This window comes from Channa argus, chromosome 22 (genome assembly GCF_033026475.1).
Source record: "Channa argus isolate prfri chromosome 22, Channa argus male v1.0, whole genome shotgun sequence".
In the NCBI taxonomy this organism is placed as follows: Eukaryota; Metazoa; Chordata; class Actinopteri; order Anabantiformes; family Channidae; genus Channa; species Channa argus.
The window spans coordinates 1,236,855-1,260,425 of record NC_090218.1 but is presented as its reverse complement, the minus strand read 5'-3'; the positions used below and the strand labels follow the sequence as shown (position 1 = coordinate 1,260,425).

At 39.9% G+C, this 23,571-nt stretch overlaps 1 protein-coding gene across 5 annotated transcripts in view; it reads right to left on the bottom strand.

Moving 5' to 3' along the window:
* Positions 1-23,571, bottom strand: part of gria3a (glutamate receptor, ionotropic, AMPA 3a) — a 65,282-nt gene that overhangs the window by 9,284 nt on the left and 32,427 nt on the right. For all 5 annotated transcript variants that reach the window (XR_010912178.1, XM_067492726.1, XM_067492727.1 and 2 more), the window contains 9 exons: positions 19,013-19,066; positions 18,587-18,748; positions 18,077-18,244; positions 17,722-17,826; positions 15,767-15,874; positions 13,737-13,943; positions 12,044-12,417; positions 9,478-9,676; positions 327-574 (listed from right to left, as the gene is read on the bottom strand). Coding sequence is in view for 4 of the 5 variants with exons in the window: in XM_067492726.1 (XP_067348827.1) it covers positions 327-574; positions 9,478-9,676; positions 12,044-12,417; positions 13,737-13,943; positions 15,767-15,874; positions 17,722-17,826; positions 18,077-18,244; positions 18,587-18,748; positions 19,013-19,066 (1,625 nt within the window). In the remaining variant the exon portion in view is untranslated. The remainder of the gene's footprint in view (positions 1-326; positions 575-9,477; positions 9,677-12,043; positions 12,418-13,736; positions 13,944-15,766; positions 15,875-17,721; positions 17,827-18,076; positions 18,245-18,586; positions 18,749-19,012; positions 19,067-23,571) is intronic.

Genomic DNA, 23,571 nt, shown 5'->3' with positions numbered 1-23,571 from the left:
GAAACAAGAAGGGAGGAGAGGTTGAAGGGAAAGAGCGAAACAAACAAGGTTGAGGGAAGAGGACACATCGACATTCAAATGGATTTACTGAAGGTGACTAGGGTACGAAGGACTTTAAGAGAAAGAACAAAGTAACAGACACGACAAAAAAAATGGATGAACGTGTTGATTCAATTCAAATAACTCATAGTACTGTTCACTCAATGATGCATTTGGGAAAAAAAGAAGTATTAAGGAGTGAGGAAGACAAAAATGACAAAAGGAGACATCAGGGTAGGTGGAATACTATAACAACATGGATGATATTGTTATATTATCCCACCCACCTTAATGCAGAGCCTTTAGGTGTAGCCACACCATAACCCTTAGAGTCGAGGTTGCCGCCCACTTTCATGGTGTCACATGGCTTCCGCTGCTCTATGTACTCATTCATAGTGGATTCGAGAAGAAAGGCGAACTTGCCCTTCGACTTTCGTACCCGGGCAACCCCGTCTGGTGTTGTCTTGGCAAACACTGAGGGTTCTGCAGATTTCATGTATGACCACATTTTCTCATAAACTGCTATTTTGGAGCGCTGCATTTAAAGAAGAGAAGACAGAAACCGTATAGTTATACACTCAATAAAACAATGACAACTATGACAACATTTATAATGTGCCACTGTGGGTTGTAGTTAAAAGGAGCAGTCAGGCATTTTGGAGAATACACTGAGACATGAGAAGATCAATACCACTCTGCTTTAGATATGGAGCTAAAGCCAGAAGACAATTATCTTAGCTTGGGGACTGCACAAAAATTATTAGGGCAGAGGGGTGTGGGGGTGTGGGGGTGTGTGCGTGTGTGTGTGCGTGTGTGGGGGGTGTATCTTGTTGAAGCCTTTAGTTATTAATATTTTCTAAATAATACTTGTGAACATTTTTTGTAAACCAAGAGCTGCCAAACAAACACTCTGGAGAAATCACATTAAATCAATTAAAAAAATAAAACCCCATATATTTTTCATTTCTCAAACCTGACTTATTGGTCCCATGATCTTTTTGATATTTGTTTGGGTTCATTGGTTGATTGGTTTGTTTGTACTTTTTATTTTTATTGGAATAAAAATAAGTAAAATATTGATCTGGTTTGAAAATATAATTTTTCTCCAACAAGCATCTGTTCAGCAAAAAAAAACTTTTCACACAAATCCTTAACATTAATACTGGAACCAGGGAAAAGTACCCACACGTCCAAAGCTGAAGAATTGTATTCTTTATACTAAGCTAAGCTAAGAAACTAAAACAACTGTTCATCAAACTCAAACTCAAATTATTTTAAAGCATCTCTGAATCACACAGGAAAACAATACTCTGTTGCTGCTACTGTTCATGGTCACGTCCCAATCAGTGATGTCACACCAGGCGTTTCAGTCATTAAGGTACCTTCTGTTACATCACATGCTGAGGGAGAGATGAAATGCACTATGCTGAACCACTTCACCACATAGAGGGTCAGTGTACTGACAGTTTTCTGCTTCTTGTAATTTGTTGCAAATTTACCCTTTAAATCCAAACAGTGCAGCAGAGGTCGTGGGCTTTCTGCCAGCAGCCTGAAGTCTGACAATCTGGCAGCTCAGCAGAAGTAAACTGCAGAACATGTATAGTATTAATTTTAACAGACACCCCTGATTTCCTCCTGTTCCTCCCATCAGAAGCTCACAGCTGGAGTCGCAATCTTGTGTGTTTGGCTTCACTTTTAAATGTGTCAAGCAGTGTATGTGTAATGACAAGATGTGGTGGATGATGCTACAAGAGTTTGAAACTTAAATGGAAGACATGAAACAATAATGCACTCTAGGTTCTCAACGGGCTTAATGGTAGAGTATTGGGTTGGGATGCAGAAGGCAGCGGGTGTGAATCCCACCCCACAAGGTGTGGCCCCGCTACCTTGGTGCCGGTCCCAAGCCCAGATAAAAATGGGTGGGCTGGGGCAGGAAGGGCATCCAGCATAAAAACTCATGCAAAATATATGTGCGGAACACGTTTCGGGACAAGCCGAAAGCTTTTGATCTAATAAATAATGATAATAATAACAAATAATTGTTATAATATAATTGAGGCAGCACGGTGGTGGAGTGGTTGGCACTGACACCTCATAGCTACAACGAACCCAGTTTGAATCTCCGGCTGGCTGCGTCCTTCCTGTGTGGACTTTGTATGTTCTCCCTGTGCTTGTGTGGGTTTCTCTGACTCCGTACTCCGACTTCCTCCCACAGTCCAAAGACATGCATGTTACGTTACTTTATGACTTTAAATTGTCTATAGATGTAAATGTGAGTGTTATTTGATTGCCTGTCTGTGTATGTCTCTCTGTGTTGGGCCTGAGATAGACTGGCAACCTGTCCAGGGTGTACCCCACCGTTTGCCCTATGGCAGCTGGCATAGGGCCCAGGTTCCCCATGATCCTGAACATGAATAGTAGTTACAAATAATGTATAGACAGATGGATGAAATATCTATAATTATATTTGGTTTGTCCAAACAAATATGTTTTTGTGTACCTCGGGTCTGTCTATTAGCACGCACATGCACACACGTAAGAGCTTTTGTGTTACGTGAATGCCTAGTTGTCTTCCTGCAGATCCTACAGTTTCTGATGCCTTTGAGTGCATGTTTTTAAGAGCAGCTGGCAAGTTAACAGATTGTCTTCATCATTGTGGTCTGCATCCATGCCATCAGGGAAATTAAGTAATACTCATTGCTTTTAGCATATTTTCAAAAAGAATCCAGTAGCTCTATATTAAAAAAGGTAAAAGTTTTGTGGCACACTCAAATCAACCAAATCACGTACAGAAAAAGGAATCTGGAATCACAAGGGATAGGACACTTTTACTGTGATCAGTTCTAACATGGTCAACATGGTTTATGAAGACAGGTATTATTGTCATTTGTTGTCTGACTGTGTACAGCCCCTTCGGCAATTGTCTTTAATAAATTTGACCTGCTCACTTTGGGACTGACAGTTTCACCTCTGCTAAAAATGGACAGTGAGAGGCTGATCACTGGTCACCGGGGACCTGGAGAACACAGCTGTCTACTATAGAGGGGAAAAACACAGAAGTAGCATTATACTGGGCTAATGTGACCTTTTGTTCTGAGATTGGAGAGGGAGAAGAGCCTCAGAGGAAACTTTGGGTTTGAACTATATTTTTATACATGTACTCAAGAGGCTGCTTGTCAGAATTATGTTTATGACACGAAGTCATCACGTCAGCTTTAAAATCTGGCAGAAAGAAAAGTGTGGACGAGCATTTGATATGTGAGCTCCAAAATGCTCTGGAGGCCCATTGTTACACACCTCCTGAACTATAAATGATCATCTCTGTGTGACGTGTAATGTGTTAGTTGTACAATATTAGTACTAGAAATTGAAGGTGTGATGTTCAGTGTTGTTAGTGGTTATGCCCCACCAGTAGGATGAGAATTTGAATAGAAGGTGAAAATCTGGAGTGAGTTAGATGAAGTAATGCAGAGCATCCCAAGGGGTGAGAGAGTGGGGATTGGTGCAGAGTTCCGTGGACATGTTGGTGAAGGGAACAGAGGTGATGAGAATGTGAGCGGTAGGTTTGGTCTTCAGGACAGGAACACGGAAGGACAGATGGTGGTAGATTTTGCAAAAAGGAGGGAAATGGCTGTAGTGAACACTTTCTTCCGGAAGAGGCCGGAACATATGTTGTCATAAGAGCCGGGATAGAAGCACTCAGGTGGACTACATCTGGTGTCGATGTTGTAATCTGAGAGAGATCAGTGACTGCACAGTATTGGTAGGGAGTGTAGCCGGACAACACAGGATGGTGACGTGTAAAATGACTCTGGTGGTGAGGAAGCTGAAGAGGACAAAGGCAGAGCAGAGGACAAAGTAGTGGAAGTTGAAAAAGTAAAAATGCTGTGTAGCTTTCAGGGAGGAAATGAGACAGATTCCGGGTGGTCAGGAGGTGCTTCCAGATGACTGGACCACTACAGCTAATGTGATCAGGGAGTCAGGTACTCGGTGTGTCATCAGGAAAGAGGAGAACGGACAGAGAGACTTTGTGGTGGAACGAGGAAGTTCAGGAGTACATACAGAGCAAGGGGTTATCTAAGAAGAAGTGGGACACTGAGAATACTAAAGATAGAGGTGGCAAAGGCCAAACAAAGAGCATTTGAGGACTTGTATGCTAGGTTGGACAGTAGGGAGAGGTGGATTTGTACAGGTTTGTGAGGCAGAAAGATGGCAATGGAAAGGCAGCAGGTTAGGGTGATTAAAGATAAGAATGGAAATGTATTTACAGGTGCCAGGAGTGTGTTTGCAAGATGGAAGGAGAACTTTGAAGAGTTGATGAATGAGGGAAATGAAAGAGAACAAAGAGTAGAACAGGTGACTGGTGTGGAGCAGGAAAGATTAGTAAGAGTGAAGTGAGGAGGGTGTTGAAGAGGACATTGGTCCTGATGAGATACCTGGAAGTGTCTAGGAGAGGTGGGAGTAGAGTTTCTGGTTAGTTTAACAAGATGTTGGAGAGTGAGAGGATGCCCGAGGAAGGGAGGAGAAGCGTGCTGGTGCTGATTTTTAAGAACAAGGGAGATGTGCAGAGCTGTGGCAACTACAGAGGAATAAAGCTGATGAGCCAAACAATGAAGTTGTGGGAAAGAGTAGTGGAAGCTCGGCTAAGGGCAGAGGTGAACATTTGTGAGCAGCAATATGGTTTCATGCCTAGAAAGAGTCCAACAGATGCAGTATTTGTTTTGAGGATGCTGATGGAGAAGTACAGAGAAGGTCAGAGGGAGCTGCATTGTGCCTTCGTAGAGTTAGAGAAAGCCGAGGGTGGAGCTGTGGTATTGTATGAGGAAATCTGGAGTGGCAGAGAAGAATGTTAGAGTGGTGCAGGACATGTATGAGAGCTGTAAGACCTGAGGTGAGTCTGCATCAAGGATCAGCTCTGAGCCCCTTCTTGTTTGCTCTGGTGATGGACAGGTTAGACAGGAATCTCCATGGACTATGATGTTTGCAGATGACATTGTGGTTTGTAGGGGAACAGAAGAATGAAGCTTAGCTGCAGCAAGACAGAATACATGTGTGTGAATGAGAGAGACCCAGGTGGAACGGTGAGGTTACAGGGAGCAGAGGTGAAGAAGGTGCAGAACTTTAAGTACTTAGGGTCAACGGTTCAGAGCAACGGAGAGTGTGGAAAAGAGGTGAAGAGGCGAGTGCAGGCAGGTTGGAACTGGTGGAGAAAAGTGTAATTTGTGTTGTGTGATAAAAGAGTATCAGCGAGAATGAAAGGAAAGGTGTTCAAGACGGTGGTGAGACCAGCCACCAGCTTAGAGACAGTGGCACTGAAGAGACTGTGAATATTTCGGTAGAAGGATTCTGAGGTAGGAGCTGCCAGGCAGGAGGTCTAGAGGAAGACCAAAGAGGAGATTTATGGATGAAGTGAGAGAGGACATAAAGTTAGTTGGTGTGAGAGAAGAGGATGCAGAGGACAGATGGAGGCACATGATTCACTGTGGCGACCCCTGAAAGGGAACAACCGAAAGTAAAAGAAGAAGTCAGAACTGTAAATAAATAACTTTTTGAATTTGCTATTCTGTAATACATTTATTCTGTATTACCTAATGTAAGCATGTGTAAGTGTTATACCTTGGTATTTAATATATTTACATAATTATATAAAGTTTTTGATAGGGAGGAATATAGTCTGTGTGACCAGTTTTATTCACATTGTGTGCTCAGTAGCTGAGTGACTCAGTGCCAAATCACGTTTAGGTTAAAGTAAAGGAAAAACATGAGAGTGAACTGACAAACCGTCTGCTCAGGGTTGTGTATGGCAACATAAATAATTCACTGGAGTTGTAATGGACTGTGGCCTCAGGCTACTGAATGAATCATTCTTGACATATGCACGAATTCAGTTCAGTTGAGTGTCCATATAAACACTCTTAAAATGACAGTAATAGTTGATGATAGGTCAGAACACAGTGTGAAAACAGCAATTCTTCTCTGGGTTACATGAAGGTGCCTGTTTATCAGGAGCAGGTCAGTTGCCAGTGTTGAAATCTGCAAAACCATGTTCATGTTGTCAGAGTCAGAAATCATCTCACTGTCGCAGTCAAGCTTAAAAAACATTAATTATTTAACAAATTATTCCTTAATGATTGGTGTCACCACAACAATATCTTAATAGGTCATACTGTGTTATCTGATAAGTGGGAAAAAACCTTAGAAAAACACTGGTCTAAAAAACATTACCAGCTTCAGTTGAGATTTTCGACTGAAGCACTGAGAGTGATTCATAGGCCTTTGTGTGTCTGTCACGCTGTTATCCCAAACCTGAGACGACAGGCCAAACAAAGCATGTGCAATCACTCTGGTGTTTTATTTTTATCTGCATCCTACTTGTGTGCGTGATGAAGGATGTAGTGCAAACTCATTTTCTGTATGTTTATGATCAGTGGAATCGTTTTAATAAAGTATCTAAATGATAGCAAGGTTCGTTAGCAGTCCACTGGAACTACACTCAATTTGAAAACAAACAGACCAGATTGTTTGCCCTGCTCCTAGTCTTTATGCTAAGCTAAGCTAATCACCAACTAGCTCCAGCTACACATGTAACACAGAAATGTCAAAGTGGTATCAATATTCTGATCTCTCAGCAAGAATGTGAAAAAAAATCTCTTCAGGAGCATCTTTGACAAATCACATGCTGTAAAATACTGTAGCACATACACAGACCAGGATGCTGCTCATTGATTGAAGCAAATCAGTTATATATGTGTGGTGACTTTTAGGGCAGCACAGTGGCAGTGGTGTGTTTAGCGGTAAAGGTCGTGGGTTTGCTTCCCCAGCCAGCTGCGGCCTTTATGTGTGGAGTTTGTGCTTGCGTGGGTTTCTGCAGATTCCTCCCACAGTCCAAAGACATGCATGTTAGGTTAATTGGTGACTCTAACTTGCCTGTAGGTGTGAATGTGACAGTGAATATTTGTGTGTATGTCGCTCTGTGTTAACCCTGAGATAGACTGGCGACTTGCATCGGCTGAGATAAGCTCCGCCCCCCACAGGATAAGCAGTTACAGATAATGGATGGATGGAGACTTTTAGTTTTACCAGATAAATGTCAAAGAGGTATTTGTAGAGCTGATACAGTGCATGTGCCAATTAATGTAGCTATAATATATACTTTTTAACTTTATCTATTATTTAACATTAAGCCAATATTTGGAGTGAGCTAGAAAGACTTTTGAGTTATTACCCCCATTTTCATTTTTGTGCATTATAACTCGTTTTGAAATGAATATGTGCAGTGAAAAGTGTAAATGGCCTACAACAAAGATCATAACCAAATAAAAACTAAACTTAATCCTTTGATGTGACTTTTTTTATTTCTAAAGCTCTAACAAAAGCTCACTGGCTGTCGGTTCATAGAATGAAGTCTGTGCTGGATGCAACAGACTTCAATATTGCATCTATGGTTTTTTTCCTAGCATTCACAATAATTGGGTTTCTCCTAGAAGTCTAGTATGAATTATTACACAATAAAAGCAGGGCAAATTAGCTCATAATCTCTTGTCAGCTATATTGGATTTTACAAAATGTGCTCTATTAAACACATTTAAGCAATTTTAGAGAACAGTACTGTACATCCTTCTGAAACTCCTAAACAGATTAATGAAACTGTGGAATTTTCATAATCAATAGTAAAAACAATATTCTCACTTCTGCTCTTTTACAGTTTCGCTACATTTTTTTATGAATGTATGTGATGTTTTAAAGCACGGCAGTGCAGGAGAAGCATCTTATGGCTGACCTCCCCAACAATGATCATCGTGAGGCTCCATTTCTTCAGGTTGACACAGCAGATCATGTCATTTTATTTACACCTTCATATTGTTTTACTGAGTAGGTTCATTGAACCGCTCCAAAACAATGCCTTTCTGCTGTTTAATACACAAATAGCAATATGAGCCTTGGATCCCAAGGTAAAAATATTAAAATGTTTTCACCTTGTCTCCTGAGTGTATAAATGCTTTAATTTGATTATTTTTGACTGACTCTGCCCTAATAGGAAAGCCCTCTCCTGCCAGCAGAACAATAAAACAGAGTAGATAAGTAAATCTAATAGCAACGTGCTCTATTATCTTTATCACAAGACATTGTATGATGTGATTTTCTACTTTTACTCCCTGTGGACTGAGGCAGAATCTGAAATCAACACAAAGTGTCATCTTGATCATTTTTATGTCTAAAGGAATGCAGGCTTTGTATTTATCAGATGACTCAGATTCACTTGGAGCTATCACACCAAGAGACCGACGAAGACTAAAAATAACCACAGCTCAGAGTTGGACATAGGATGTGAATGACATTTACATTTCGGAGAAGTACTGCATGTTCTCTCACATTCTATTTTGTTTTGTTTTTTGAGAAAGGCGCACAAATCTGAATCATAATGATATTTTATAGTTTTGAAAAGTTTTTGTTTTCTGAAGATTTAAACAAATTGAATTGTTATTTCCTTTTTTCACTTCATTCTTTATGAATCACTGAACACAGCATATGGAGTTGACCATTCAGAGGCAATGAGAGAACTACACTACCATAAGAGACAAAATTATTAACTTACCAAAGAAACACATGCTTACACAAATCATCACCTGCATTTCTAAGCAGCCAGCACTAAAGGACGCTAAAATATTTGTGCTTTGAAGGCTGCAGCTTTATCTATGTTTCATTATAAATTGTTTATGCACTGTGTGACCTTGATGAGAGTATTTGCTCCATTGCTTTGGCTGCACTTTTCAGTAGTGAGTTAGAAATGAATCTACATATTAATAGAGGTGCTGTGAGGCTAATCAGAGTTTGGTCTATGACTCTACAGATGGTTGGACAAGGGAGTATAATTGTCTCAGTTGCATTGCTGAATTATTCTTGTGTAGTTCACAGCTTAAAAACACATTTTTGATGGAGAGTACCAAAGTTAATTTTGAAAACATAATGCATTTGAAACAAGGCTGATAATAGGTGCTCCCTACTAAACCTAACAACAATCATTCATCGTTTTGTGGTAAGCAGAGCTGATGTGCTGCTCTGCCACATGACAAATATGGGCTCACCTTAGCTATCTATTCCAAATGTCTCTTCTGAAAGCAACTGTCTTTTAAATGACTTAAAATGCATGCCATCATCTTCCAGCTATTCACTCCTTCAGTGATCCGTTTTCACAAAACACTACTTTATGATGTACTGAATTAATTGACTGCAGTTGTAATATTAGTGTTTTGGAAGTGCTGTATCATCAATTCTAGACTTTCTTTTATTGATTTAGTCACTCAATTTATTACCTGGCAGGTAATAAATCCAGAACCACAGAAAGCTCCAGAGACTCCAGCTCTGTGCTTCTGGCCCACATTAACTATTGTTAACTGGGCAGCTTCCGTTATACCGTGCAGTGACGCTCACGCTCACCCTAAAGAACTCCTTAGTCGAGCCTGAGTCTAACGTCCCATAGGCGATCTCTGTTTGCTTGGCCAGGTCCTCGGCACTCTCAATCGGAGAAACCATCCTCTCCACAGTGAGGAAGGCAGCCAGGTTGGCTGTGTAGGAGGAGATGATGATAAGTGTGAAGAACCACCACACTCCTCCGACGATCCGACCGGACAGAGACCTGCGAGGAGGAAATAAAGCAGACTGAGAGATATGAGAGCAGGGTGCCTAAATCTACATAAGGCGAAGATGGAAGGTCATTTCCCACAGTCTCCTTCGTTTCAAAGGCTATTAGCTAACAGGGTTGACATGTGGAAATCAGACTTAGCTGAGCATTTTCTTGTGAGATAATGACAACTGCAATATTATTTGCATGTCCCTTGTGCTCTGTAGTAACACATCTACATAAATCGATGCTAAGTGATGACTCATTACCTTAACAACTGCCTGTGCAGCTGGTTGAATCTATGAAAGAGATAATAAGCCTCATATAACTGTGTAGACATTTATTTTAGCAACTCATTTTCCTTTAATCCAAAGTGCTCATTACCAGCTAAAATCCTACAGCCTGGGTTAACTACAGAGACAGTCCTGCCATATTGTGTGAGAGTCTTTGCTGAAATAAAAACAGCTCAACTTAACGTTGCCAAGTAACTGTAAGAACTTTCTTGTGCAAGAAGTCAGTACTTGTGGTACCCGTGAACTAAAAGGGCCCAAAGATTCTGTCTTTTGAAGAAGTCAGGGTGTGATGAGCTAAACTGCTCTGTTGCATACAGTCATCATGCTCACTGGTCTCTAACACATTTTTCACAGTTTTTTCATCAGGGGAGAGGCTCTGATTTCCAATTTGTGCTTTGCAGCTCAACCGAATGTTCATATTTTAAAATTCTGACTATTCTCTCTGGTGCTGTCCCCAACTTCCACGATCACATAAATAGTCCACTAAATGAGCTGCTCTCAGATGAAGAAACAGTTTTGCCCTACATCACTGTTTTACAGATGCACTGCTCTAGATTTCTTAATACTGTATATTATTTTACTAGCACACATATTTATGAAAACCCTTTTACTGCACTCAAATAAAATTGTTTGTCATTCAGAGTTACAATGACAATTTAGAGAATGTTGCATCAAGGTTTTTCTATGCCGATATTGTCCAGGTCGGATCTGCAAAGATTACAAATTTGGGCTAATTATCAAAAATAGCATCACATTCAGGTCAGTTACTATACTTGAGGTGAGCTGGTCGAAACATGGTTGAGCTCAAGACAAATGTTATAACCACCAAATGCACTAAAGGCTACAGAAGGTGTGATTGAGGGGACTTCCTATTCTAGTGACAATTATGAGTTAGGAAGTGCTAGTCTATATCAGTGATACAAAAAGAACTTATGATCATTTCCAAAAATTATAACAATGGCAATATCTGTTCAAAAACTGCTTGAAGATTCTGACGCTGATTAACTGATTTTTTTCACTGATTTACACATGACCCTGAACTGTGAAAATTAGCTTTTAGAAATTGCTTCCTCTTCTTCATAGAATTGTGCTTAACTAAACGCCTGAGCTTCTATTTAGCCTGCAGCATGAAAATGATAACAGATGCATTTGTCTCCATACCAATCTGCTAATAGGACAACTCAACACACTGAATCCAAAATAGGGAGACAGTGACAAGCCATTTAGATCCACCGGTCAAATATTAAAATGTGTGTTGCAGAAGTAATTGAGAAAATTAAAAGCACTATTTTACTCATAACTTTTTTGTACTGTACATCAGATGATGTCATTTCAAAGAATGTCAAATGTCCCATCATTTAAAAACACACATTACACACATCTGACTGAGCATTGATAATTATGTCATTCAGTGTCAAATTATCTACTTTAATAAAAACAACTTTTCTTTCTTTGTTTCTGCCAGCGCTCTTCAACTAAGCCTCTCTACATTCTTAAAATTGCCAGAAAAAAAAGTGTGTCACAGGAGTTCTTAATGAAGAGGTCAGAGACACGACAACATTGAGGAGTAAAAAGATGGATACATGAATGAATGCAAGGAATGACTAAATGGTCACTGTGTGATACTGTAGCTATGGTGCAGATGATGGTTTTTCTGAACAAAATACATTATATGCACCAAGTTGATGACCGTAAAACGTGACATGCAGCAAAAACACGGTAGCCCTCCAAGAGTCATAAGAAATTCAAGCAGCTGCTTCCAATGAAATGTAATGACCCCTGTGCATTTTACAGCCCTCAGCATGGTGGACATAAGTTATTTTGTGGATGCCAAGCATCACTGCCAGCATGCAGCATCAAAACAAATGGGTGTACAGGAGAGTGAGTTTTTTTATGGAAGCAGAAAGAAATGGGGGGAAAGTGCAATGAAGTGAAGCATGAGGTTATGTGGACAGCAGCGTTATTAAAGCTCAAAATAACCTATATGCACCATGGCATGGCAGAGATATACTGTGTGTCTGGGACTATAAAATGCAGAGAGATGACGAGGACAACTGAAAGGTGGTGGACAATGAACACAACAACCAACCTTGGTGAGATATCGCATCCTTGCTGCATGAAGGCGCCCAGAGAGAACCACAGGCTATTAAAAATCCCAAAGTCATTTGGAGGGTCAGGGGGACTCTGAGGGTCTTTGGCCTCATCATTCTCATCCAGATGCCATTCATATGGGCTGAAACGGCTCACCAGAAAGAGCACCACACTCACACCAATATAGGCAAAAACTATACACATCCAAATTTCATAGGCCAGTGGGTCCAGGAAGGAAAATACTCCAGGTTTGGACTTTTGAGGCTTCTTAATCATAATGGAGATGCCCAAGCTCATGAAAGGCTTAGAGAAGTCTATCACTTCTTCTCGTACCAACGTTATAGTTAGAGGAGCCACAGCTATGTCAGCTCTCTGTGAAAACAGGAAGAGGCACACAGAGAGTTAGTCTTACAGAAGAAACCATAAATGACCAACTCATGTGTTACATATTCATTTTATGAGGCAAATATTGATAAACCTGAAGTCAAACCCATAACTAAACCTGACATGTAGTCATAGTCAGCCTAAACTAAGCTTTAAAATGAATTCCTGGAATAACCAGATTTGACAATGTAAATTTCAGTAGCCTATAATATACCGAATAGCAGATCTGTGATATTGTCAGTGAGAAGGAATCTGCCATTTGAAAATGAGTCACTCAGGATTTGTGTTGGCTAATGTCTTTGTCTCAATCCACATTTCCTCCATGAATCAAACTGAGGGTTGGAGAACAGAGGTGGAGGAGCTTATGTAAGCAGTCCATGAAATATGAATCAGCCTGTTAAATTAACCTCTCATCAGATACTGAACAACACCTGACAGTTAGCATCTCACTGCAGAAATGAATAATTTTAGCAAGATGATCTGAGGGGATGACATTGGCCACACACTGACTTCAAAACTTAGCTAAAGTTGCGGGCTGCAGCTGCTCATCATTAATTCTTGTATGACGTCACTTATAGCTGAATGGCAAATTCATGGCAAAACAAATTCAGCGTGCATGCATATATATTGCAGTGATCATGTCATAGACATATAAGTTATTACAGGGGGTCGTCTCCGTGCATCAATTGTATTAATAATGTCATAATTGTAGAAAATACAGGTGTTAAATCTGTGCTGAAACACTGCTTGAATGCATATTTATTTCAGATTCCAGTCTAATGTATGAGATTTTTTTAACATTAATCATTCAGTAGGTGAGGTCTCATAAAAGATGCAAATCATTTTGCCAAAGCCTGTTGAAGTGTGAGTGAGCATGATAAAGCTAGTCAAGGTGATTTTATAGTTAAAACTCACTCACAGTACACGTCAACAAAATACCATTTTCTCACAGGATTGTTATGTGTGACTGACTGCATGGCTATCACCACTATCTTTGTATTATCAGATATAATACAGCTGCAAAATGTTGACAACACCAGGATGTTAGGCTCCTCCACCAACCGCTACCATAATTACATGTGAAGGTTTCTCATCCTTAACTAAGAGGAAAATGGGTAAAATGGAACCCTTTACAATTACAATCACTATAATCATGCATCATACACTGTATACTTGCTTTACATATATTTGAAAAAAATTTGCAGGCCTTAAAAAAACCCTTCTTCTGTTCAAATATAGTACAACAAATCTGAGGGTTAGAATTAGCAGCCTCCCCTTATGAGCTACACAGGCGAACTGACACTTACCCCATACACCAATTCACCCACCATCCCGTTCCACGTCCTGGTCTCTGGATCTCTGGCTCCATACTTCCCATCTGGCACTATTGACAGCTTATATTTTATCCCCACATGTTTTGCAATTTCAGAAGCTAAATCGACACAGTAGCCTTCAAATCTGTCATTCCCCTCCAGCTGCATATAGTTTTTCTTGTACATCACATATGGAGCTTCCTGTTAATTAGACAAAACCTTGAGTTCATGGTACAGAAAGCACATATCCACAATTGCCAGACCACATGGGTCACACAAGGCCTTGACTAGTGTTGTAACATGCAGACATGCAGGGATGACAAACAGATGTGGAGAACAACAAAAGACAGAGCAGAAGTTAAACACATAGTAACACCATCAGCTACAGGCATGTTAATAAGGCACTAGACTATTAAAAAAGCGGGCCGCTGCTGAAGTAAAAAGGCCAACTGAGCTGAGGGGAGGAGTGAAGCACATATAAAAGGAAGCAAAGAAAAATGTCGGGATTCCCTCATGCTAACCTCGACCAAAACCTAAATCTGTGGGAATGGGCGATAGGCAAGGGTTGCATGTGCTTTACATCAGCATTGCAAAAGGGGCTGGGCAAGCTGAATGGAGCTGAATGGACTTTTCCAGTTCATGAAGTAAACGTCAGTGACAGCCAGGAGACTAAAGACATCAAAAAGGTGAGGGAAAAAATATCTGAACTACATCAAAAGCGTAGTTGATTCAAACTGATTCAGTTTGCTGATCTACTGGGACAATAAAATAATCTGCTAGATATATATGTGTATGTATGTGTATGTGTCTGTGCACGTGTGTGTATGTGTGTGTGTGTGTGTGTGCGTGTGCACCTGTGTTTCATAAAATGTGTTATTCCTCCACAATGTAAAACATGTTGCCATTAGATGAACTAAAAACACCATGGGGATATTCAGTGGTCCCACGCTCAAATTTGTTTTATCGTGTGGCAGGAACATGTTTTTCAGAGGTAATCTGACTTAAACCAGAAGGAGACCGTATACCATTGTTGTTTTTCTGGTTTAGACTTTTCTTTCATGTCATGTAGAATGTTCTAAATGACAAAATGAAATGTTTCCACCCTGAAACAAAAGGAGGCTTTTCATTAAAAGTGGCATTTTCTATAAAATTATGGGGAAAAACATGACATTAATGAGATGACTACAATGTAGTTAAAATAACCTTGTTGTCTTTACTCAAATCAAACACATGTCTGGCAGTGAAAAAATAATACTCGGATCATGAGGACAATGAGTTCGAGATGTTAAAATGACAATGAGACTTTTACATTCTGGATTTGCCTAAGATGAAAACATAATAAGCAAAGCCAGAAGGAACGAGAGGCCATAGTTTTAAATGTAAGATAAGGCGCACCTTATCTTACATTTAAAAATGGCTGGTGATTACTAACCTGCAGCTACTCTATGTAACTAGTCTACCTAGCTCTGTGTCTACAGCTAGGCCTAAAATACTAAGATGACTGAGAATCTTCACATTACAATTCAAAAACCTGTTTCAGTAACCTGCAGTACATTTAGGAAAGGACTAAACAGCCAATGGTTGGAGCCTTTGATCGTTTATGTCCTTCTTGTGTGCAGACCATTTCATGTCTCCAGTGAGACACAGTCCAGTTGATTTGACTGTGTGTCCCCAGCATCACTGACAGTTTACCCAATGAGAGGGAAACTTTTTTACTTACGTATGTACTGAACGTAAATACGATGGTGTCTATCTACATAGTTGTCATTACCAAAGCCGTTATTGTGACGTCACTACTACAACAGCCCACTGTAATCTAAAAAAACCAAAATGCTTTGACACCCACACGGATACAGTTGAAACACTCTTCGTGAATCGACTGTTTCAACATGTAGTGAGTGGATGGAAAGCAACTGAAAATAAAATAATTCTACCCTCCCAGGACAGATTGCAACAATGGACACCTTGACCTTGAGTGGCAGAAATCTTAAGGTGAAACACTTAAAACCTGCTTAAAAGTGTACCATAATAGTAGTGACCACAATTGTTCGGTTTTCCACAGAAGAAGACTCGTTGGTGACCTGTTGATCCATTATATATACAAATTTTTCGTATTCATTCCAGTAGCCGATCTGAAAATGACACAAAAGTACAAAGTTATTACAGAAAACGGTAGGACCTCCCTAGTACATGTGAGTACAGCTGGAGCCAGTATTGGTTTTGCCTTATGTATTGTTTTATAAAAAGCTTGTAGTGGTGCTTATCACTTCACCTGGGCTACACTTCAGCAGAGTAGGAGTAATCTATTCCTGGCTCAGCAAATGTTCTCTTACATAACAATAAAGCAGCACCAGTACGGCCCTCAAAGAGTGATAAAATTAATACCAAATCTAATTGACTAAATGTGCCCTATCTAGCCTGTGCAGTAGGCTGTTCTATTCTTCTAATTATACGACACATAGCACACACACTATAATCTAACACAAAACAAACACTGGCCTGTGTCTGCAGAACCCGAGAAGATTCCAGTAGCTGCATTATGTTTATTTCTGTTACACCCTGGTGTATTCAGCCAAGTCGAAATCAACAGCTCGCAGTCCTGATAGCTATAAGGCACAGTACTCACTCTGTTGTCACTGCAGATTGTCTCACACTGAGTTTGGACACGAGGGCCACTGTGATGTATGTTGCCTTGTAAAATGAGCTATGTGGACACTATGGGGCCACGTTTGGTATCAGCTTTGTCAGAGTTCACGGTCATGGAGCTAAACCAGCCAAAACATTGTGTGCGTGTGTGTGTGACTTGCCCAATTATACAGTGCCAGTTACTCCTTTTGCTGCAAAATGCTACTGTCAAAAGGGGAATTTAAATTAAATATTAGTCTCTAGTACTGAAAGAAAAATATTTTAGAAAAGTGTTACTGTATGTAAATGTTTTTGCTCTGACAACTGTGGCTTACAAGCTAATGAAGAGAGAGACACTGTTTTGTTAGCGGCACTGAAGGATAGAAAGATCTAATCATTCTGCACTAACAGACATTGACAAGTGCTACAACTGTCAAGCTAACTAGCAAAATGACTGTTCAGAGCGAGTGCACATCTCCCCAAGTGGATGTTTACTGGCTTGTTTAGCAGTACTGCAGCTCAGTGTTCTTGGCTCTTTTGTGCCCGTGTCTGAGGAGGATGTGTATTCAAATAGATAAAATGGTTTTATTGGCCGTAGAGCCTAAAATACACACTGTTCTCTTTTGAACAACCCTTTTCTTAACGTGCAAATCTCTATGTTACAACATGAGGCAAACATGCTATTTCATTACACTTGCCCTTTAATGCCTCGGGTACAAACACAAGTGGATATTGCTGTTACAGTAGGACTGAAGCTGTAAAAGCTGCCTAACCCACTGCACAGCATCATTTCAGTACGGATCGTCTGTGATGAGTTCTACAGTGTCATACTATTTCCATGGGGAAAACATTTAAAAACAAAAGTCACACTTAAATAAAGACAAACTGTGACTTTAGTCTCAATTTTTTTCAAATGGGAAGTCTAATTTGTCAACTGTAAGCTGTTTTGGAATAAGTGTTAGCGTGATGTTTCCGAGTTTTGACCCATGTCATCATCTGAATCACCACTGCCTGAAAGTTTTTAGATTGGCCCAGCTTCCATCAGCAGACATTAGCAGACCCCAGCTAATACTCACTGGATGTTTTCCAGATTAATATCTCAGAGGAAATGTGTGTTTGCATGATTTGGGCTGGCTTTACAAGACTGGCGGCTTCTGTCCAAATTAGAATCAACCCTAACTTGTGTACTGCCAGCACTGCCAAGAGAAATTAAAATCCACATCACAGAGCTGCTTGAAGCTTGTCTGTATTTATTAAAATACAGTACTGATATGTAAATTGTATGGTAAACCTGCACAGTAGAGAATTTAATTACACATTATCTGAATTAAAACAAGGCTACATGCTCACTTACCCTCCTGGGGCCTCCTGACTTCATCTCGTACACATTAATTGTGTAATTAGCTCGCCGACCAAATGTGTCAAACTGGATGTTTCCTGTCATACCTTGTACTTGAACCTGCCACGCACCAAGAAAAGAAGGATAACATCTGTTTCTAACACACACTATGTGACTCTCACTATGTGAAAACAGAAAAAAGATTTTGGTCCTGGTTTGGAATTGAACGTGAGGTCTAATTTTGGATCAGTCTGATTAGAACAAGGGAAGGATATCTTTCACCATTTGCTGGGACTAAGAGCTGGTTAGGACAGAGTAATTAAAGATTAAGGTCTCCTTTTGCAGAGACAGCAATTGCTCTCAGTCTTACCATTTTCAAAGCTCTCTCTATGTCAATGCCTTGGCTCCACGGCACAGCAGGGTTGGCAAGGCAGTCTCCTGCACTTCCCCTGCGAGACACATCCACTCGCTGCCGCCGAAGATACCGAAAGGCCTCCGCAATCACAAGGATGGCATCATGCGTCAGTGCCGATGTGTACTGCAAGAAAGAAACCCCAGTGACACACCAGACCCAACAAAATAGTGCACTGCTACCAAAGCAAGGTACAGTAACCATTTTCACAGTAGCTCAGCGACTGGTGTAAAAAGTAAGAAATCAAAGTCTCGCATTATGATTGACATGGAAATGATTAAGAATGAAGGGTGCCTCTATTCAAGGACAAGCAGGGGACAAGTTATTTTAGTAAGGTCTCGGTGAAAAGATTCAGACTGACATATTTTCTCTGGTTTCAGAGATTTTTAAGGTTTTATTATGTTAAAATTTGGGAGCAGAGCGAGGAGAGAAAGGGATCTTTGAAGAGTTGTGCTATGCCTCACTGACCTTCAGTGGAGTGTTTTTGGCTTCTGGAAATTCTCTTTCATCCAGGCGCTCCCAGCGCTGGACGAACTGCTGGACGATGGGGCTGTCTGGGTTGATGATCTGGAAGCCTGTGATGTTGGCTCCACCAGAAAAGACCCTGTCCAGGCTTATGTTGGAAAAACCCTGATAGCAAAGAGTAAAACCAGTTTGTAGTGGAGCAAGGAGTAATTAGCAAAAAGGAAAAAAGAAAAAACAACAAGTCAAGCTTGTCTAAGAGCTTATTTCTTAGTTCTGTTGAATAACTGCACTCAATTATAAGTCTTTAATAACCACAAATTGAGAGAACTAAGCTTGAGTACATTACATTTCTTTGCACTTCACTGAGCAATGTTATTCTCTGTTTTTTTATTGGGTTGTGTTGCATTGTTTCATATTGCAAGCTCTCACCAGATTTGCAAGCATATAGTGGTATCCTCTGCCGTTTTTACCTGAGGTCACCACCTACAAGTCACAGGAGGAGACACACAGTGAGTCACATCTTATAACACTGACGTTTCGAGGGATGAAATTTAGAAATGGCCAAGATCTGCTATTTCATAACGCACGGTAGCTGGTAGAAAGAAAAGGGGAAAAGTGACATTTTAAGAGTACATTTGCAAGGGCACAAGGGAGCGTGTGGGCACAATTGTACATTTCTGTGTGTTTGTATGAGACACACACTGGCCAGAAACTGTGATGACAGCGCTTGTACCTTTCCATTAACTTCAACATGTAAAATAAGGCCAAGGCTCTGGCAAATTTCCCTTTCTCTCTTCTTCTCTGTTTCTCTCTTTCTCTCTCTCTGCACATGCCTGTGCTCTACAATCTGCCTCTTCCTGCTCCCCCTGTCTCAGTCACACACTAGACTTAATTAAACCCAAAACATTGTACAGCACCTGTCTGAGCCTGCAGACACACAGAGAGCTGCTCTTGCTTCTTTAAACCAACTCACCAGCCAAACCTCTTTCTCTCTCTCTCTCTCTCTCTCTCTTTCACACACACACACACACACACACACATGCTTGCACACACACACTAACACGCACACAACTTTCTCTCTCCACATCTGCTTCGATTCCTGTCCTCCACTGCAGAGTAGAAAGCTTCAAAAAGATACTGTGGGGGTGGATAGTTATTTTTTTATCCTGTCTTTTCACTTTCTACACTCGCCCACAGTTTTTATAAGTATACTCAGGCACTGAAATCATCTAAATATTAGATGTCCAGAGTGAAAGTGAGATCATATTGCAGAGATTTCATGAAAAGCTACAGATGGGAAATTTAACAAGAGCACTGAAACAAAGAGAAGTATCCTGTGGTGTATTTCTTACAAAATGTGATCTTTTCAATCTGACTATAAAGTCTTCTGTTCCTATAATTACTGACACACTTTCACCTATTTGTGTTGTAATAGTCTCAATGTCCTTGATGCTCCAAGGTAGCCTTCTAAACAGCTTATGCCCTTTAAGCAGTTCTAACAATAAATTCAATTACCTTTCTTGAAAATCCCAAATGTTTCAATGTGTTTGACATTTTGCCTCACCACCACCAACTCTGAAAAGCCCACATCCTACCTTTTCCCCACAAGTGCAAAATTCCTGGAAGCTCTCCTGCTTATTGTTTTCCAAATTGTCTTGAAAAGCTTTTCATTTGAAATTTGCCCATGTGAGAGGGAGTTGGATTGACCCAAGTGTAGCAGCACAGCAAGTAGTTAATGAAGCTGCAGTGCCTGGAGTGACTGGCTACAGCTCCTGTTTGTCAGCAACACACAAGCCTTCACACTTCTATATCAGCAACAAAAACTCCCGGAAACCTGTCTGAAACCTTGTTCGAAAATAATAAAATGTTAGAAAATAACCAACTGTAAATATTTATTGCTTACTGTAGCTATGAGGCACACACAAATAATAATGTGGGACTTTTTCTATTTTATTACCGGAGAGAAAAAAGTCAAGGATGTGCAGTTCATAATCACAATGTTACTGTACATAAATGCAGCTGCTTACATTAAGTTGTCTTTCTGCACAACGTACTTTTATCATGCACCAATATGGGCTATTGAATTAACTGGGTTCCCTTTATCATGTTTTGGAATTAGCATGATCACTTTGCTCATATTGTGTAGAGACAGAAAAAACAAAAACAAACAAACACACACACACACATATATATATACATATATACATATATATATATATATATATGTGTGTGTGTGTGTGTGTGTGTATGTATATATATATACACACACATACACACACACACACACACACACACACACACACACACATACATATATATATATATATATATATATATATATATATATATATATATATATATATATAGCTGTCAATGGTTGATAGTTTTACCACTTGGTTTTTGTCATTTCTTTTTAAAACAAAATGTTTTGACTTGCATGAAAACAACAGAAAAGCCCCTGACAGCTGCAGTGGTAGTCATCACGTTGGCAGCAAGCACAGAGACAGACAGTCCTAAAGTTGGAAAATCTGGCTGAACAACTTTGGTTTATACTCCCTGGTAAATGAAAAAAGATTCTAAGAGGTAGGAGGTAGGCTCTTGTCTGATTACATTTGAATTTACACAGTCAATCAGTGAATCAAGCACACGGTCTGCTTGGTGTGTAAGTGGGTTTGTGTAGCCTGTCCACGTTTCATGGTGGAGAAGAAGTCAGGTAGGTCTGGCCAGTTTCCACCAATCTCTTTTGTGTTTTCAAGATCAAATATGTCTTATTGAAATGAAAATTAGGTGGAGTTATCAAAAAAGCACATTACAACAGTCTCATTATTGATATAAGTACAAATAATTTTCTAATGTGATCAATTCAATTAAAATGATTAGCTTATTTATAGGGGAAATCATCTCGTAAAAACTTTGTTTTTGCTGAATTATTGTTAATAATATTAACATTTATTTACATAATAATATTTACTTACATTTGATTTAGCAAAGTGATAACAGATTTCACTCAAAACACTATATTGAACGAGTTCTTAAAACATATGGGAAATATTATGGATGGTTAAATCAGGCTGGTTTAAGTACAACATAATGGATATTTACAGGAAGATAATCAAAACTGTTAGTTCATGCTCTACAGGTTTTACCTCTGTGTTAGGACTTCTCAAATTCCAAGACACTGTCATATAAATACGTACTTGTGCAGCATGTGCATGTGGGATTTGCTCCCTCCTCTGTTGGCAGTGGTGTAGTGAAAAAAAACAGGATCTGGGCATAACAAATATTTTTAGGATCCTGATGCTCCAGTTTCATGGCCCCCTGGGATAATCTCTTTTTTTGTGTGTGTATGTGAAGCCACCAGGAACCTAGAAGAGGTCAGATACTACTACCACTAAGAGAAAAACACTTTTCAGTGACACAGTATCTTCCACTGTCAAAATCCATTCCTCACAAAACAGCCTCTTCAAACAGCTCGGGGAAAAGAAAACCTGTGGCCTGAGAGACAGAAGGAGCCTGCAGCACCGATAGTTCTGTCTCTTAAATTTTTAATGCTCATTGAATTTCAATAGTTATCTTCTCATCTGGCAACATTCCAAAGCCTTGTGGCTCTGTCATGAGTCCAACTAAGACGGATGAATCTGAATCTAAAGTAATTAGTTACTTTATTGTTAAAGCACAACAGTGGTTAAATGGGTTTGGGGGAATTTTCTCTCTATTTCCTTTTTTTTTGGCCAAGGATCATCTTCCAGTCTTTGCTTGTCCATTATAATAAATTCAACATGCAGTTAGACTGAAACACCACCTGTACATTTGTATTTACCTCTTTGCTGAGGGTATGATCAGAAATACGAGGCCACTTCCCTGTTCTGTGGAGAAGACACTTTAGGACAGGCTCCAGGATAGAGAAAGAAAAAAATAAACAGCATTTTCTTTATTTGTCTATCTTCGGGCCTCCTCCTTCCCATCAGTATGGACGTGGCGGTCTGAGCTGTGCTGTTTGATGAGGACCAAGCTGTAGGACGATCACCCTAAATTTTCCTGTGGGAATTTGCTCTAATTAAGCAGACGGGAGCCACAGTCCTGTGCAGAGCTGGATGTCTGCCTAAGTGCCTTCAAGAGGATTTGACTCTCTTCCCAATGATGGAGGCTTCTCTTTGTTACAGTCATTTGTCATCTGCCTTCTTCAGAACTGGAACGGGCATCCAGAGGTTGATGACTGTCCCTTTTCACTCGTCAACTAATTACAGTTATGCCTCTTAAAACAGGCCAAGATGTAAAGAGGGATTTAACTGTCAAAGAAGTGTATCAAAGAAAGAACATGGTGAAGGAAGGACATGGCCTTATATTAGTCAGACTTGGCTCCAAATAGCCTATTCTTCACCAATCCTCAACCTCGAAGCTGAATCTTTGAATAGAAATTTGTTGTCATTATTAAATGTTTGTCTGTCTAAATATTATTCAAACTAAATACAATAGTCTCAAAGGTACATTACAAGACTCTGTATAGTGTAAGGCATTCAATTTTAAATTAGAAGAAAAAACATTACTTTCATCTTTTATTAAATTAACTTTTTCGCTAGCCTTATTCCTGGGACCGTATGTAGTCCTTTAAAAATGTTAAATGTTAAAGTAGCTTTTCATCCCCTTGCAGTAGCCATCAGCAAAATACTAATATCGTTTTAATGCAAGCCAATTGTAACAAAATGAAAAATATGGATGAAGTTGTAACGTCCTTACTACCCTTGTTGGAGTTGTGCACCTGCCAACTCCGTGTGTTTGATGTTGTTTTTCATTTGGGTTGCTTTTAACTCAGACTTCTCTGGGGTCTCCTTTAGACGCCTTGGCTACAAAAAAACTGTACAAAAACATCTTCTATTATAGCGTTTTTTACCTTCTTTCAGATGCTGTGTTTACTTGTCTCTAATTGAAGTTAGGATAACAGAAATGAAGCTCTAAACCCAGCTAGTTTTCTTGTTGTTGTGGTTTAT